Consider the following 16,073-nt stretch of genomic DNA (forward strand, 5'->3'; position numbering starts at 1 on the left):
TTTAAAACTTTGACCCACACGAAAATAAAAAAAGCATTATATAGGGAAGGTTTCATCTATAGAATATGGGGCAAGGCATCTGATCATCAGGTATGCAACGCCATGTTTGGTGCAGGCCCCCGGCCTTGCAGCACGTGAAACCATTCCAAAATGATAAACCCTAGAGAGGGAGGGAGAATATTATTCATAATGATTATAATAATTATATAATGAATGAATACGAGGTTAATTAATGATTTTTTTCTCGAGTTCCAAAAATAAGAGGCGGATATTTCAAAAATGAACCTAGCTAAACAGTAATTGATATATATCTTCAATTAATAGGTTGTGAGTTTGATCTTCATATATTATACTAAAGAGAAAAAAAAAGGAGATGAATATTTCAACTTGGTCCATCTTCAAGTAATGTCTCCTTCAACCAGGATCTGTTTGGTAACAATTTTATTTTTTTGTTTTCTATTTTTTAAAAAGTAAACTTGTAAATACTATTTTGATCTTCCGTGTTTAGTTTTTTTAAAAAGGTTTTCAAAATGTAGGCTTTAATTTTGAATTTTTTCTTTTCAATTTATTTTTTAAAATTTGATTGAGAATTCAAATGTATTTTCAAGAGATGCGATAACTTACCAATGAAAAATGTAAGAAGAACAAGCTTAATTTGTAAGAACAAATTATCAAACGGCACCTAAAAATTTTGTTTTTAGCTTTCTTGTTTTTGAAAAGTATACTTTTACCCTTACTTTCTCACCTTTTCTATAGTCTATTTTCACATTTGAATTCTTAGCCAAATTTAAGAAAAAACAAAAAAATCGAAAATTATTTTATTTAGTTTTCAAATTAAATGTTGACTTAGATTTACAACTAATCGAAAACAAAATGGTCATCAAATTATAATTTTTTTCCTTCTAAATTACTTTTAACAAGACAAGTTTTTTTTTTTCTTTTTTAATCACTAGATCATTGATGTTTATAACTGAGCAAATATTTGAAGTCACTCCAGAGCAACTTTGATGTGGAGGGAGCCTAAAAGAAAATTTGAATTAAATAACTAAAAAAAATAAATAGCAAGAAATTAAAAAGTTTCCTCGTGATGCAAAGTTGAAGAACTAAACACAAAATATTTGAAGATTGATCAACTAATATATAGGAAAAGTTGAAGAATCAAGAAGAGCCTATAATATGAAAAAAATGTGGGGGAGGGAGAATGAAACAACAAGGCATGGGTCATGTGAGTGAAAATATTATTGAATAATTAGGTGGAAAGAAGAGCATGCAATGGACTTTTGCTTTATTAATTAATTTGCTACTTTTTCAAAGCATATTTACATGCATTACTTCCGCCATTAGGCCTCTTCTCAACTCTTTCCTTTTATGAAGCTATCTCATTTATATGGGGAAAAACCCAAAACTGTCTAAATCAAATACCATTTTTGCAATGTGTGTGTTGGGTTTTATTTTGATTTTGGTTCACAAAAAAATAGGTTAATATGTCAAAATTATTAACATAAAAGTAACAAATTTATTGTTTGATACAAATTAATCTTTTTTTGTTTGGTTATTACTCATTACAAATATTTATTCCCTACCAGAAACTCTAAAAATAGAAAAAAAAATGACAAAAATGAACCATTTGAATACATTTTATTATAAGCTCATGTAAGTTCACATGCCCCTCAAGATCGTGTCTCTTTTTGGTTCATCGATATTGATCGGATCTCATTTTTGGACCGGTTGCTCGTTTGAGAGTTTTGGGCTCTGATACCATATTAATATTTCATGAGGTTCCATCTCGAAACTAATTAACTACGATCGAGAGAAGTAACCAATGTCTATTATAAATTCATGTAAGTTCCCTTCTTTTTATCAATGTGAATCCTTAATTAATACTGTGTTCGAAATATTATTGTTTCCTCCCCATTTGTAATGGTCCAAAATTTATCCGATCCATCTAACTTTTTAGCTCAAAATCACACCCACTTGCAAAGACTTTTTTTTGGCAACTATAAAAACCCTCCAAAGGCAGAGCCAGCAATCTCACCAAAATTTCCCTATTTCCAAACCCAAACTTCACAGAACAATCCTTCAGCCAATCTTGAAGGTGAGAGCTTCAATTTTCCTCAATGTCCTTCATTATATTTATATTTGTCGTCTTCTTTTTTTTTCTCCATTTGTTGCTAAATTTGGATTATATCATTCATAAATCTTCAGGAAGATATATGACGATGAACATGAACTGGTCGGGAGGCGACTGGATGTGCGGCGTGTGCGAGCACGTGAACTTCAAGAAGAGAGAAGCCTGCCAAAGATGTGGGTACCCAAAATATGGTGGCCCTGATCCCACAACATATGAATACCATAAAACAGATCATCAAGCTCTCTTGGCTGGAGATTGGTACTGCAACTGTGGAGCTCACAACTATGCCAGCAGATCAAACTGCTACAGATGCAATAGTAATGCGTTTAAGAATGTGGATAATATTGGTGCCTTGCCTGGATGGAAATCTGGGGATTGGATTTGCACTAGGTTAGTACCGTCTCGTCTTCGTTTTGTGATCGATTCTGTTAAGCTATCTAGAAAATATTATGATTTAACATGATGGGAGATTTCTCTCCATGAAATTTTATTTTCTCTACATTTCCAATAATTTTATAGTTTCTTTAACGAAAAAAAATTGTTTTTTATTTCCCATATATATTGAGATGGGAAATATGTTGAATTTGGGCAGAATAGGATGCGAAATGCACAATTATGCGAGTAGGATGGAATGCTACAAATGCAACACTCCGAGGGATTTTGGTAAGAAGAATTATTTTGATCATCTCAAACATTTTGATATTCAAATTAACTTTATACTTGGTGAATTTACTACAGTTAAAAAATTCACAGCTATTTCTTGTTTTAAAAACAAAAAACTAATTTTTCTCTCTTCTTATAATACCTTTATCTCTCTTAGATACTCATAGTCATATAGTCATATACATAATGATCGATAAACACACCTAAATATTATTTCATAAATATATAAATGTACCTTTGTTTTTCATTCCCTGGTACTAACTAATAATCCATATATGTTTTTGTTTTGTTCTTTCAGGTGGAGCTGTTTGAAACTAAGGAAACTGATTTTTGAAGAACTCTTGCCCTTGGCATCTGATCCCACTCCAATTTGCTTCCTTTTTTCTGATCTCTTGTTTTTAATTTGAGACACTCTGATTAACATGGGAAGCAAATATAGTTCCATGAATTAGAGATTTTTTTCCCTTTTATAGTTCAACGACACGTGGGGGTGGGAATTCGAACCCTTGATATTTTAGTGGGAAGATTTATGTCTTAACCAACTAGGTTTATGTTCAAGTTAATTAGTGAAAAATTAGAGATTATAAGGAGTTTTTATAGCTCTACATATAAATGTGTGTCGTATATTTTTAAATTATTCATGCATGAAAGCCCAAGAATTCCCTCTCTTGATCTCACACTTTCACGCTAATTAATTAGAATTTAGCTCTCTCTTTCTAATGAGCATTGAATTTAATTTTAAGGTCTCATTCTTGGGCCACCAACCAGCGGCTTTGAATTATGCCAAAGAGATATAGATGTGTACATAAGAGAATAATAACTTTGAGATTCAAGAATCTACTCCTCAATAATGCAGTCCAAAAGGATAGACCCACCTTTTAAATTTTGTGTCCTAGTTTGGCATCAAATCAATGTTTGTGTATACCTACGAGGTCATTAAACTTTATGTGGAATACACGTATTCATAAAGATTAATGGGTTTATTTGATAATCATATCAATTCTAAATACCAATGAAGAACGTTTGAAATTATAAAAAGGAAACATCAAAATTATACATAATACCTTCGGATGAAAATTTTCAATCCATTGAACGTTAAAAGTTTGTCAATCTGAGCATATCTTTACTTGGATCCTCACCTGTGTTATTGAGCTTAAAAAACGTTGAAGAGGAATTTAATTAATTTTTTTTTATACAATAGGAATTTAATTCAAAGTGTGAGAAAAAAAATAATGGGCCGTGGGCCTTTATGATCACCTAGTTCAAGTGACCTCCATCACACTTGGATAAGGTAGGCCCAAAGTGATTGGGCTTATTTGGAATACCAAAGTTTCAGGAGAGAGAAGGGGTGTACAACAAAAATACGACATAATTAATGAAACTTGTGGTAATTCAATAGTTGTTTATTGTTCTTTGTCCAGAAATTTCAAATAATTCACAAATCAGATTTTTTACTATAACACAGGGACATCTAATAAGGACTCAGAGATAATAATCAAAATTTGAAAGAAACTTCAAAAAAGACAAATTTTTCTAATTTAGCAGTGTCTCTGACTTTATTATATTATCGAACTTACCGATAAAACGTCAAATTCTGTAGGGCAGCGGGTATTAAATGTCGTATTTATTAAATTATTATTTTTAATTGGATTTGACTTTATTTTGCTTATAATTTAAAAAATAGTTTTTAAATAATCGATTATAACAAAGAAAATATAATTCCTTTAAAAGAAATTGGAAAATACAAAACAATTTCTCAAGACCAAAATCCATGAGGAAAATGTCATCGACCTTTAACATTTACTTAATAGCTAAGATTTATTTTCTAAAAAAGATTATTTGAATAGAAACATTCAAAAGTAAAAAAAAAAAAGAAAAAGAAAAGGACTTTTGAAAATTTTAGTATATGAAAATAAAAAAGTAAAATCAAAACTTCTAAAACGAAAGGGTTGGAAAATTTTCCTAAAAAAAGAAAAAAAAAGAGTTGAAAAATTATATATTTAATTTAAACAAAGGAAGAAATAATGTGACACGTGTAAGAAAAAGGGAAAAGTGGGACCCATAGGAGATCTGGTTCCATGTCATTTCCGATTAGTTTTAAGTCCCCGTGAAATCAGGTCTTTTGTGGCGAATTAGGGTTTAGGGCTTAAGGCGTTTTTATATTATTCTCTCTTTTTGACTGCTCGCTTCCATTGTGGCGAGGCGATTCTCTTCCCAATCCCATGGTTTCGGCCTTCTCAATCTCAATCTCTGATTTCTCTAGGGTTTTCTTTCTCCTTGGCGGCTAGGGTTTTGATTCTTAGCATCAGTTTCTTTCCCTTTTGCCGCTTTTTTCGTCCTTTCCCTCTCTTCTGCCGCTCTCTTATTTATATTAATATATGACTTTAATTCCTCCACTTTGTTCATCCTTTTGATTCCTTCTTCCATTGATCTCGATTCGCCCGGCATACGAATTTGAAACGCACCCATTTGTTTCTTTTATTTCTTCTCGGCTAATTCGACTTCAATTTGCGTCAGTATAGTCCGTTTTCGATTTTCTATTCGATTTTCGATATCTTCCTCTCATTCGATTGTCTAGTTTCTTCTTGTTTTCCTGCTTGATCACGTCATCATACGCATTGGTTCTGCAAGGAAGTTTCTTCTGTGATCATTGTCAAGCAGGATTGTGTAAACTTTTATTGCATTGAATTTTTTGGTGGCTGATTCTTTATTCTCGTCGATTGAAGAGAGATTTACTGATACAAGAACTGGGTTTAATTTTAGATAATGAGTTTCAATGATCTTCGAGCCTCTGTTATGCCGCTGCCTCTGCATTCTTATGGTGCCGCCAATGGCGATGCCTCTGGTTGCTGGCCTCAGTTTCCCAGGAACGATCTATTTGACCCGCAATCACAGTTTGAGCCGCAGCCGCCACCGTTTAAAAGAGCTAGAAATTCTGAAGAAAATCAATCTGACCCTATGCCTTATCCGCCCTCTAATTCCAGAGTGCACCCACCAAATGCTCCAGTGAATAAAGGAGTAAGTAATATCTTCTTCAAGACACGGATGTGTGCGAAATTTAAGGCTGGTCTGTGTAGGAATGGCGCAAATTGCAACTTTGCGCATGGTGTTGAAGACATGCGACAACCCCCACCAAATTGGCAAGAAATTGTTGGTTTACGCGAGGATGATCAATCAGTAAGCAACTGGAATGACGATCAGAAGATAATCCAGAAAATGAAGCTGTGCAGGAAGTTTTATAATGGGGAGGAATGCCCTTATGGGGATAGATGCAATTTTCTTCATGAAGATCCTGCTAAATTTAGAGACGATTCGGGTCGATTTAGGGAGAGTTCAGCTATAAGTATTGGAACCACAGGAACTCCATTGATGAATGGAAGTGATTCTGCTTATCCAGAAGCAAGCAGGGCAGCTTCTAGTTCTGTTTCAGATACTCTTCGAGCTACTAATGTAAATGTAAGACCTTCATTCTGGAAGACAAAATTATGCACCAAGTGGGAGATTACTGGTCATTGCCCCTTCGGTGAAAAATGCCATTTTGCCCATGGCCAATCTGGTATATAGCTCTCCCCTTCTCTCTCTCTTTCTCTGTGATGGAATGGTTTGAGGATTGTTGGTGAGAAAAAGAATATAGTTCTTTTAACTGAATGGAATCCAGTAGTTGGTCATGTAGGATACACTGTCACGAACATATGAAATGGAACTCTGATTAGCCATTTAATGAACTAAAACACCTGAAATGCCTTGAAAATGTTCAGTTTGAATAATTTGTTTCTTCTTAATTTGTTCAGTTTTTGTGGTTTGTCCTCTTTTTGTCTTTGACATTGTTTGGGATGATGACTGTTCTTTATGGATCAGAGTTACAACTATCTGTTGGACGTGATGGGGAAGCATCTAACTCTGCCCTCAATATAAAGCCTCTAGTTGTGGCTGCTGAAGCACCTTCAAGTTCGGCCATGAGCGCGCCCTCCTCCGCCGTGCCGGAGGGCCAGGGAAAGCGGTGCTTGCTGAAATGGAAAGGACCCAAGAAGATAAATCGCATCTATGCTGACTGGCTTGATGACTTGCCTCTATCTCCAAGCTCAGCAAGCAAAATGGAGGGTTGAGTTTTTTGAGTGGTTTTAGTTTTGTTTTGAAGTTGGATTGGTGAGATATTCAAATTCAATTGATTAGTTTCAATGTCGGATTTGGGCTGGCGCTGGTTTTCTGAATCAGATAGAAGTGTGTAAAAAGTTTTGCTGAGGATTCGTTGGGGTATGGAAAAGAAGAGAGTGAGGTATATCTTATTGTTTGTTCTTTATTGTTCATCTTCGTTTATAGTTTTATTTCATTGTTGTTCATATCCCATAGAAAACTATAGTTTGAAATTTTAATGTAGTTCAATATATTTCATCTTTTGCTGAACTTTTTTTATGTCATTGATGGTTTTTTTTTTTTTTTTTTAATATGTCATTGATAAATTTCGTACAGGTTGACATATCATTTGTAATTAGAAATGAAAAAAGAGGGGGGAGGAGATAATTTTTCTAAAATTGCCCAACCTTAAATATAATTTTTAATTATAACAAATTGAAAAATTTTGACCCAATTAAAATGCAATACAAATAAATTTCAAGTTGTCAATGATAAATATTTTAGAAGTTTTTTATTTTTTTAGAATTCCAAAATGGGAGAAAAATGAAAGTGGGAAAGGTTTTTTATTCTTTCAACTTATTATTTTATTAAAATTTAAAATTTGGTAATTTTAATTTTAAATGAGTTTTTAAATTTCTTATTTATCTTTGTTGCAATAGTGTAAACATTTTGCAAATTGCAGGACAAAACTGAATTACAAAAATATCAGAAATTAGAAAAAAATAGTTTCTTTTAGAAAAATTGGCATTTTTTAAAAATACTTTCTAAATTCTCAGAAGAAATTAGGAACCGCGACACGTGGTAGCAATGTAGTTACTATTAGCGTCCAACCGTGCGCGCGCTCTCTGGCTCTGTGCTTCCCAATTCCATGGGTGAAAAATTGTGATGCAAACAAATGAGATCAATTTCATTTTCTCCTCTCATTTCAACAGCTCCGCTCTACATCCCTCCAAAATCCTTCGATTCCCACAACAATTCCTTCAACCCATCAGCAGGATCATTCTCTTGTTCCGCCTCTATTCCCACCATGTCCATTAATTTACAGTCCCATGCCTTCGCCGGCAATCCCATCAAGCTGAAAACCCCAAAATCGGAAGACCCATTTTCCCCTTCTTCAGCTCTCGAATCCCTCAATTCCCAACTTCTGGACAACACCCGGTTGGGTTCTTCCATTAATTTCAAGGTTTTGCCCTTCAGGAAGGGCAGGCCTCTGGCCACGTCGAGTGCGGCGCCCACTGATGCCGCCTCGAGCTGGCGTCTGGGTTGGATTAGCTTGCCTGATTTCAAGGCTCTCTTTGCCAAGTCGGTGGTCGAATTGACTGGGGATTTGTTCGTCTATCTGGGTTCCTTGGGTGAAGAAAATTCTGTTTATTGGGCTATTGATGTTTCGGGTGAGGATGGTTTGGTTCCTGAACTTGGGAGCAAGCAACTATGCTTTGTGGAGGTGCGAACTCTCATGGTGGCCGCAGATTGGGCGGACGCACGAGCAATGGGAGAATTGGCTATTGCTGGTCATGTAAGTAGTTGGCTTGTTTGTATTGAAGCTGTTTTAGTTTCATATGCATGTTTTAAACTTTGTTTTCTTTAACTGAATGAAGTGCTAATAATTAATGGAAATAACTACATCAAAGCCTTAACTCTGCATTTTCTGCTTTGGATATTGTGCAAATTACATCAATTTATTGAGTCAATATGTGATCTTAGAAGATCTTCAGCATGAAAGTCAATCTGGAACCAATCAACATGTGTTTTGTTTTGCCGACTCTCTTTTCTATTTGAGTTTCTATTCTGTATATTAAAAAATGTTACAGAAATCAGTGAGTCAATTTATATGTGAGTCAATAACCCATGGAATTTGGGAACTAAAACTAACAGATTTCTATGTGTTAGTTGTACTTGTACACTTTTATTTCCATGGTTAAGTTATTTAAACTTTTACCAGGCTAGGGCATTGCTAGAATGGCACAATGTTTCAAAATTTTGTGGACACTGTGGTGGAAAAACAGTACCCACAGAAGCAGGTAGACGGAAGCAATGTTCTGATCCCTCATGCAAGAAGAGGATTTATCCTCGTGTTGATCCAGTAAGATTATTGTTACACTTTCCCCCACCACCCCCGAAGGATTTATTAAGCATAGATTCTTTGGGCGAGACATTTTATCTCTAATCATCGGCCATCTATGACAGGTAGTCATTATGCTAGTCATTGATAGAGAAAACGATCGTGCACTTTTGAGTAAACAATCACGATTTGTTCCTCGAATGTGGAGTTGCCTAGCTGGTTTTATCGAGGTACTTCACCGATTAAACATTGAACAATATTGTAGAGAAGTACTGTCTTATGGTAGTAAATATTAATAATTTGATTCTGATGTTTACACTCAGCCTGGAGAAAGCTTAGAAGAGGCAGTAAGAAGAGAGACATGGGAGGAGACGGGCATTGAAGTAGGGGAAGTCGTCTATCATAGTTCTCAGCCTTGGCCTGGTACAACTTTTGAAAATTTAGTTTTTTCTTTATGTCGTGCCTCTTGCTGTAGCTATATTATGTATCCATGCTTTAGCCTTTTGTCCAGCATATGTCATTGATCAAATATTGATTATTAATATTTCTTTGTATTTTTGTTAATTTTATACCAACCATGACCAATGATTTCAAATGTTTTAGTGCCCTTAACATCAGTTTTAGAAGTGGTTTTCTTTGAAAGATCTTCTAGCTTGCCACCACTGTGTCTCTTTCTTTAAAAAAGAATCATGGAACAGCTATGAAACTTGTTGAACCTTCTCTTTTAAGAATCATTGAAAAATAGAGAAATTGAAGGTTTGGCCAACAAGGAAAAACCTCCTTTACGATTTCGGTATTGGTACTGTTTTATGTACTTCCATGATTATGCAGTAATTCCTTGGAGGCTGTCCTTTCAAATGCCAAGGTAGACTTTTGCAGTTATGCAAGTCTAATTTAAGAAGAATTCAGTTTGAAAAAACCATTGAATTTTGTAAGACAATGATCGAGTGGGACGATTGTGGGTGTTTGTTGCTCTCTCTAGGTTCTTCGCGTTTACAAAACTTTCTTTTAGTGCCGTTTTGGATTAGTTTCCCATGAGTTGTGACTTTGGCCTTGAGCAAGTGGATGGCTTTATCTTCTTCTCCTCTTAATAAAAAGTTATTTTATCTCAGAAAAGATATTACATCTTCCAAGCATATCGCACTTGCACTCTGCACCAGCATTGTATTAAGGAATTCTCATGTTAACTATTTGATATATGTATATATATTTTCGTTCCTACTCGTTTTTTCCGTCACAAAATTCCATCTGTTTGATCATGTTTTACCCTTGCTTTACAGTTGGACCAAATAGTATGCCATGTCAGTTGATGGTTGGGTTCTTTGCATATGCAAAATCACTTGATATAAATGTGGACAAGGAAGAGTTGGAAGGTATTTTGAACTTACTACCAATGAAAATTATCAGCCCTATCCTTTATTTATGGTGCATTGATCTTGATTTTGAGCATTCATGGTTGCCTCTGATTGATGTTATTCTGTTGTAACAAAATAAAATACATGGTAAAGTACAATTTGAAGGTACTCGACATCTATGTAAAATGTATTGAATGAATAATAGTGTAATGGGTTTCTTGCTTGCAGAATAATAGTGTAATGCATATAGACAACGTAATTATTCTCCAGTATACTGTTGCCAGAAAATTATACAGAAACTGAAATCTTTGATTATGGAGTTTTGACAATTCTTGAGCTTGGTTCAGATGCTCAATGGCACAGTAGGGAAGACGTGAAGAAAGCTTTGACGTTTGCGGAATATGAGAAGGCTCAGAAAACTGCTGCAGCAAAGGTCGAGCAAATGTGCAAAGGAGTTGAAAGACTACAGAGTTTATCTTCAGATTTCAATGTCGAGAGTGGCGAACTTGCTCCAATGTTTGTTCCGGGGCCCTTTGCAATTGCTCATCACCTCATCTCTTCATGGGTCAATAGTGAAGGATCAGACATGAACAAGCCCAGAAATTCTTTGTCCAGCTTGTAGTTTCAAGATTGTTTTCTTTTTTTGCTTCTGATTATTTTTGCTTCCTATAGTAATTTGGACCAGGGAGGAATCCATTCATTCGTTTTGGAGATTGATCGATACAGCTTTAGGTTTCTTACATTAGCAACATTTAGTTTCTGAATGTGGAAACAAGAAAGATAGAGCTGAAGAGCATTAAGATTTAGCTATATCATCTTTGTTAAATTTCTGTTCTTCCTGTAAACTTCCCAGCATTTTATTGAATGATGAGATTCTCTGCAACTGATTGTCTTTAATTTATTCTTCTTATAATAATTTATTCTTCTGTGATGGAAGGTTCAAATTTCTACCCTTCAAACTTATAAATTAACCATAATTTTTTACATTTTACTGTTCAAGCATATATTAACAATATAAAACTATTTAGTTTCATATTTCACAAACATTCACTTATTAAAATTATTAATAAATCACTGGTTAATTTAAGAATAGTTCAACTAATTAATACACATGTCTGGTTGTGAATTTCAATTCTTAATTCTTATCTTGAAAGGTTGTGAATTTCAATTCTTATATCACAGGGTGTGAATTTCAATTCTTAATTCTTATCTTGAAAGGTTGTGAATTTCAATTCTTATCTCACAGGTTGTTGTGAATTTCAATTCTTAATTCTTATCTTGAAAGGTTGTGAATTTCAATTCTTATCTCACATATTTGTTAGTAGTAGAAAAAAAATTTACTAGCACATCTTTTTTATTTTAGAATATTACACTATAAATAAAAGATAAGTGAAAGTTCATCGATATTATAGGTATGCTCAGGTGTTATTGGACTAAAAAAAATACATATATATATATAAAGGAAAAAAAAGGGAAAAAAAACCTCTTATCCCCTGTATCTGGTTCGCGCCACTCTCCGCCAGGGGACTGTTCTCTCTCACCAAAAATGATACCGAGGCAATTGCGAACAGTCTTCACCGGCGCCGCCGTTATCCTCGGCGGAATTTGCACTCTCAACTTCGCTTCTTTTCTCACCATCCAAACGCTTCGTCTCACCGCTGAAGCCAAACGAGTAATTCATTTTCCTCCGGATGATGCAAGAGAGCCATTTAATTCTGAAGCAGATTCGAATTCATCTCTCTTTTAAACTTGGGAAAGAAAGAAAGCTCTTTAATCTATTTTGGGATTTTCTTTTTTCGCAGAGAAAAATTGCTTTGCCCTGTAAGGCTTGTAGAGGCAAAGGGTTCTATATTTGCAAATTATGCCGAGGAAATGCTGTCATCCACTGGTCGCCATTGTCCGATCCTATTGCCATGAACCCCTGTGTGTGCCCGACTTGTGAGGGAAACAGGTTAATCCTTCACCCCTTTTGATTTCGCCGACTGCTGCGTGTAAAAATTTGTTAAATTATGTGCATTTCCGTTCTTTATATTTTACTCGCTAGGTTGTTGTATGTTACTGTCAATTTTCATGAAAGAAGATGCTGGACCCTAAAGTTGTTTTTTGTTTTTTTTGCTATAGTTCAATTCTTTAAATATAATGAATGGTATTGCAGGGTACAACGTTGCCTAAACTGCCTGGGTAAAGGATATGAAGTATGATTCACCTATGCATTGACTACAAGTGAAACACTGCCTTTAAGTTTCTTATCAAGTAAGTAAATTATCCTTCATTATATTGGGTTCTTGTTCAGACTTTTTAGTTGATAATTGTAAACTAATGGATGATCTAGCCTAGCTCTTTGCATAGTTGTATACAGATAATATTTTTGGCGAGAGCAGTATCGATCATTTATGCTTTTAATTGTCAGTATAGACTTAGCAATGTACGAAGGGAGTCTCGGGAGTTTCGATTGAGCAATAAGTGTTGGAAACTCATCATCGTCACCTGAAACATCAGACTATTGTCATAGTTGTAGATTCTATAAACATATTAAGGAATCAGAAGATTGAAGTCTGCTGGACATGGATAGAGTAACCCTTGAGACTGCAACTGAACATGTTCTGAGAATTTGCTTGTCTCTAAAATTAGCATGATTATTTCATTTTAAGTCATTAACTATTATATGATTAGTAAACTCATACAATAAACTATGATTATTACGCAGGTATAATACTATAACCTCGTGTCTAGTCTTTCTTTATAGGCTCTTGGGTGAGATCTTACTTTGGCTTCCTGGCTGTCTTTTGTTAGCAACATAGTCCTTATTCATTATAAGTTTACGGACCAAAATAGGATTTATACGCAAAATTTTCTTGTTCTTTATTTTGTTATTTAGAACCCTTTTCTAATAAATAGTAGAAAGTCTTGTTTGTGGAGCTTTGGAAGTTGTAGCTGTAGTTCAATGTATTATGACCTATGCTTGCATACAACTGGGCCAGCTTTCTGATTCTCCTTTTATTCTTTTGTGGTGCTTTCAGTTTTTTTTCCCTTCCAATTGGTTTGGGTTTCTCAGCTTTTGAAGTTATCTTATAACCTTAGAAATGTCAGCGTCCCAAAGAAGAGAAGATCCTTCTGTGCCTCATGATAGATTTAAACTATATCCATTTCCATGCAGCTCGGTATGTAATTGGCAGCATTAACCCGAAATATCTTTAGAAGCCACAGTAGCTGTAATAGAATGGGAAGGACCCAGATACTCGTCTGTGTTTTGCATGAATGGGCAAAATAAGAAGTTACTCCAATGAAACCTGCCATTTCAGTGGAATCAATACACATCAGAGAAAGCATATGCAAGGAAGGAGATCATCTTGTGCGTCCTTCCAAAGCTAACCCAGAAAGGCAGTGCCATTGATCAATAAGGGACCTTGGAGATTTTCTGAGTGCAGATACTCTTGTTGAAGAAGGGGACGACAATATTATTTTTGCCCGTTTGCAATGGTGGTCCACTTTCAGTTTTGGTTCTTATTAGAGTTCATCCCGAAACCGATCTGAGGTTTAGTCTAGCAGGTGGTCTAGAACCTCTGGGTCCGGAGGACAATTTAACTCTAGAAGATAATAGACTTTTGGGTTAGAAGAACCATCTGGAAACTGGATCTTCCTCCACAGATTATGAAATGATGATGAATCTTCACAAGACACCTTCCATAGACAATGCCAGACAACAATCCTTCCTTGTGTAAGTTTGTGTTGTGGAATCAGGTCGGTCATTTCTTACATTGGCAACTACACAAAAAAAAAACCACTTGATTTTGCTGCTTTGGTGTTTTTAAGGCACGGGGGAGATTGAAATCGAAGCTGTTCGACAGAATCTACTCTATGGAGCTTGTTTAAATCGTTGAGAGATACCTTTTGATCTATTCTCTTCTTGGTATGCTAGACTTTATGGTTTTCTGGAATTAGAGCAGCATCTTTTAACTTGTTGACTCTTCCGGATTAAAGCCAATATGTTTACTTTGAAAATGCTGTAAACATCGACACCGTTCGCCTCAAATCATACAATCAAATTCTCCCATCTAACAAAATTGTGTATTTCCATCAGAAGTCAGCGAAAATAACGAATGAAAGATTGCAGGTGTGTCTCTTTCTACTAGGGAAATTTCATTTTATCGCCTACTTGTCGTTGTTAAATACTAGAGACTTTCATTTTCTCAAGTGTATATCAGCAGAAAAATTCACACTTCCATTGCTTGTACATTTGTAGCTGAAAAACTAGTTTGACAAACTAGAATCTTGTGGGGAATGGAAGGCAAGTTGTTAGAAGTATAGAACATGTAAAATGATTTTTGCCTTTCCCCCTTCTTTGCTTTCTGATGTCAGATTCTATTCTTTTTTTTTTACATTTAAGCAAAACATGCAGATTGATGGGACATTTAAAAGGAAAAAAAGAGATCAAAGGGGTGGCAAAAGTGATAGGTGAACTTCTAAGATGAAGAGATTTGGTTATATTATGGTCGAAAAAGAAATATATTGTATAGATCATTGCTTCAAGCTTCATTTTGCTCCAATGATTTTTAATCTTGCTTTATTCTTTTTCTGTCAACTACCTTGTTAGGTTATGTCTAATGTCAACTTCTCAACTATACACTAAGCTAGAGAGAGAGAGATTACAATTTTATATTATCTAATTGTTTGTTCAAAATGACCCAATATTAAATTGACAAATGATGTTTATTGTTTATTTCATTCAAATGTCCCAACATGTTAATACTTTGTCAAAGCTAATGAAAGGAAAATTAACAAATCTCAATTTGTTAAGAATAATTCTCTAATTGAAAACGATACATACGCGTAAAAGCAAATAGTATAATATTTTACAATTGATTAAAGATCATAAATATCTCTATCAAAAATCATGTTGTGGATCAGTATGCCAATTCGAACTGGCAAGTTTAGAGAAATATTTTCATTTTTTAAGTCTCATAATTTTTATACTTGCTAATTAAAAATCTCAATATATTCGATGGTAAATTATTGTGGTATTTTTTTTAAAGAGTCACATATATATCAAAGAAAAAGATGGATCTCATAGTCTGAGATCAAGGCACGTAACAAACATAACATACATTAGAAATTGAGAAGAAAAAATTACAGTCTAATTATGAAAATAAATCTCTAGCAAACCCGACTAATAGGTTGGATCTAGAACGAAAACCTCACGGGAGCACAAGCATACATATCACTCTAAACAAAATATATAATAATTGGAGCTAGACGAGACGTCATAGAAATTATAAAAAAAAAAAAAAAGTCTTCTTCCAGTCAAATAAACTCATGATTCATTTGCTTGGATGCCACGTGGATTTTCAAATTAAGTTTGCTTTGACCTTTTAAGTCTCTTAAATAAAGTTTGGTCAAATGTAACTCTATTCAATTTAAAAAGCTGGAGACTTGTTTGGTTACGACTTTATTTAAATTTAGAAAAAAAGGAATTGCATCAACCAACTTCTCTTGTATAATTTTGGTTGGTCGTTTCTTTTTGTTAGAATTTTGTTGTTTTTCTTTTTTCAATTATCTTCCATTAAATTCTATTTCAAAACTGTTAATATTTTGCTTAGTTTTTTAATTTTACAATAATAGGTTAATTAATTAAACCAACTTAATTAATTTGGTATATTTTTTAAGCCTCCAATTTCTGTAAACTATTTATAAGATTTTTTTTATAAACTGTCTTTTCTTTTTTGGTAGT

At 34.3% G+C, this 16,073-nt stretch overlaps 4 protein-coding genes across 6 annotated transcripts; all 4 read left to right on the forward strand.

Annotated features, from left to right (window-relative positions):
* The first annotated feature begins 1,951 nt into the window (after nt 1–1,951).
* On the forward strand, nt 1,952–3,464 carry LOC111013106 (RNA-binding protein csdA). The gene is made up of 4 exons (XM_022287479.2): nt 1,952–2,095; nt 2,206–2,521; nt 2,724–2,794; nt 3,093–3,464. Exons 2-4 carry the CDS (start codon nt 2,214–2,216, stop codon nt 3,104–3,106), a joined length of 393 nt encoding a protein of 130 aa, XP_022143171.1. The 5' UTR covers nt 1,952–2,095; nt 2,206–2,213; the 3' UTR covers nt 3,107–3,464.
* Nucleotides 3,465–4,911: 1,447 nt separating this feature from the next.
* On the forward strand, nt 4,912–7,198 carry LOC111013045 (zinc finger CCCH domain-containing protein 39). Its single transcript, XM_022287399.2, has 2 exons — nt 4,912–6,350; nt 6,653–7,198. Exons 1-2 carry the CDS (start codon nt 5,561–5,563, stop codon nt 6,898–6,900), a joined length of 1,038 nt encoding a protein of 345 aa, XP_022143091.1. The 5' UTR covers nt 4,912–5,560; the 3' UTR covers nt 6,901–7,198.
* Nucleotides 7,199–7,736: 538 nt separating this feature from the next.
* NUDX19 (nudix hydrolase homolog 19) lies at nt 7,737–11,228 on the forward strand. Its single transcript, XM_022287398.2, has 6 exons — nt 7,737–8,444; nt 8,871–9,011; nt 9,116–9,220; nt 9,314–9,413; nt 10,271–10,363; nt 10,693–11,228. Exons 1-6 carry the CDS (start codon nt 7,824–7,826, stop codon nt 10,965–10,967), a joined length of 1,335 nt encoding a protein of 444 aa, XP_022143090.1. The 5' UTR covers nt 7,737–7,823; the 3' UTR covers nt 10,968–11,228.
* Nucleotides 11,229–11,815: 587 nt separating this feature from the next.
* LOC111012944 (plastid transcriptionally active protein) lies at nt 11,816–14,677 on the forward strand. Of its 3 annotated transcripts, none has more exons than XM_088127080.1 (4): nt 11,816–12,017; nt 12,148–12,296; nt 12,501–12,598; nt 12,761–14,677. In XM_088127080.1, the coding sequence occupies exons 1-3, from the start codon at nt 11,892–11,894 to the stop codon at nt 12,544–12,546; spliced, it is 321 nt and encodes a 106-aa protein (XP_087983206.1). In that variant the 5' UTR covers nt 11,816–11,891; the 3' UTR covers nt 12,547–12,598; nt 12,761–14,677. The 3 variants fall into 3 exon arrangements, with proteins under 3 accessions (XP_087983206.1, XP_087983205.1, XP_022142951.1); XM_088127079.1 differs by having other exon boundaries at nt 13,366–14,677; XM_022287259.2 differs by having other exon boundaries at nt 11,817–12,017; nt 13,503–14,677.
* The last annotated feature ends 1,396 nt before the right edge of the window (nt 14,678–16,073 follow it).

This window comes from Momordica charantia, assembly GCF_013281855.1.
Source record: "Momordica charantia cultivar OHB3-1 chromosome 8 unlocalized genomic scaffold, Mcharantia_2.0 BLBB01000008.1, whole genome shotgun sequence".
Classification (NCBI taxonomy): Eukaryota; Viridiplantae; Streptophyta; class Magnoliopsida; order Cucurbitales; family Cucurbitaceae; genus Momordica; species Momordica charantia.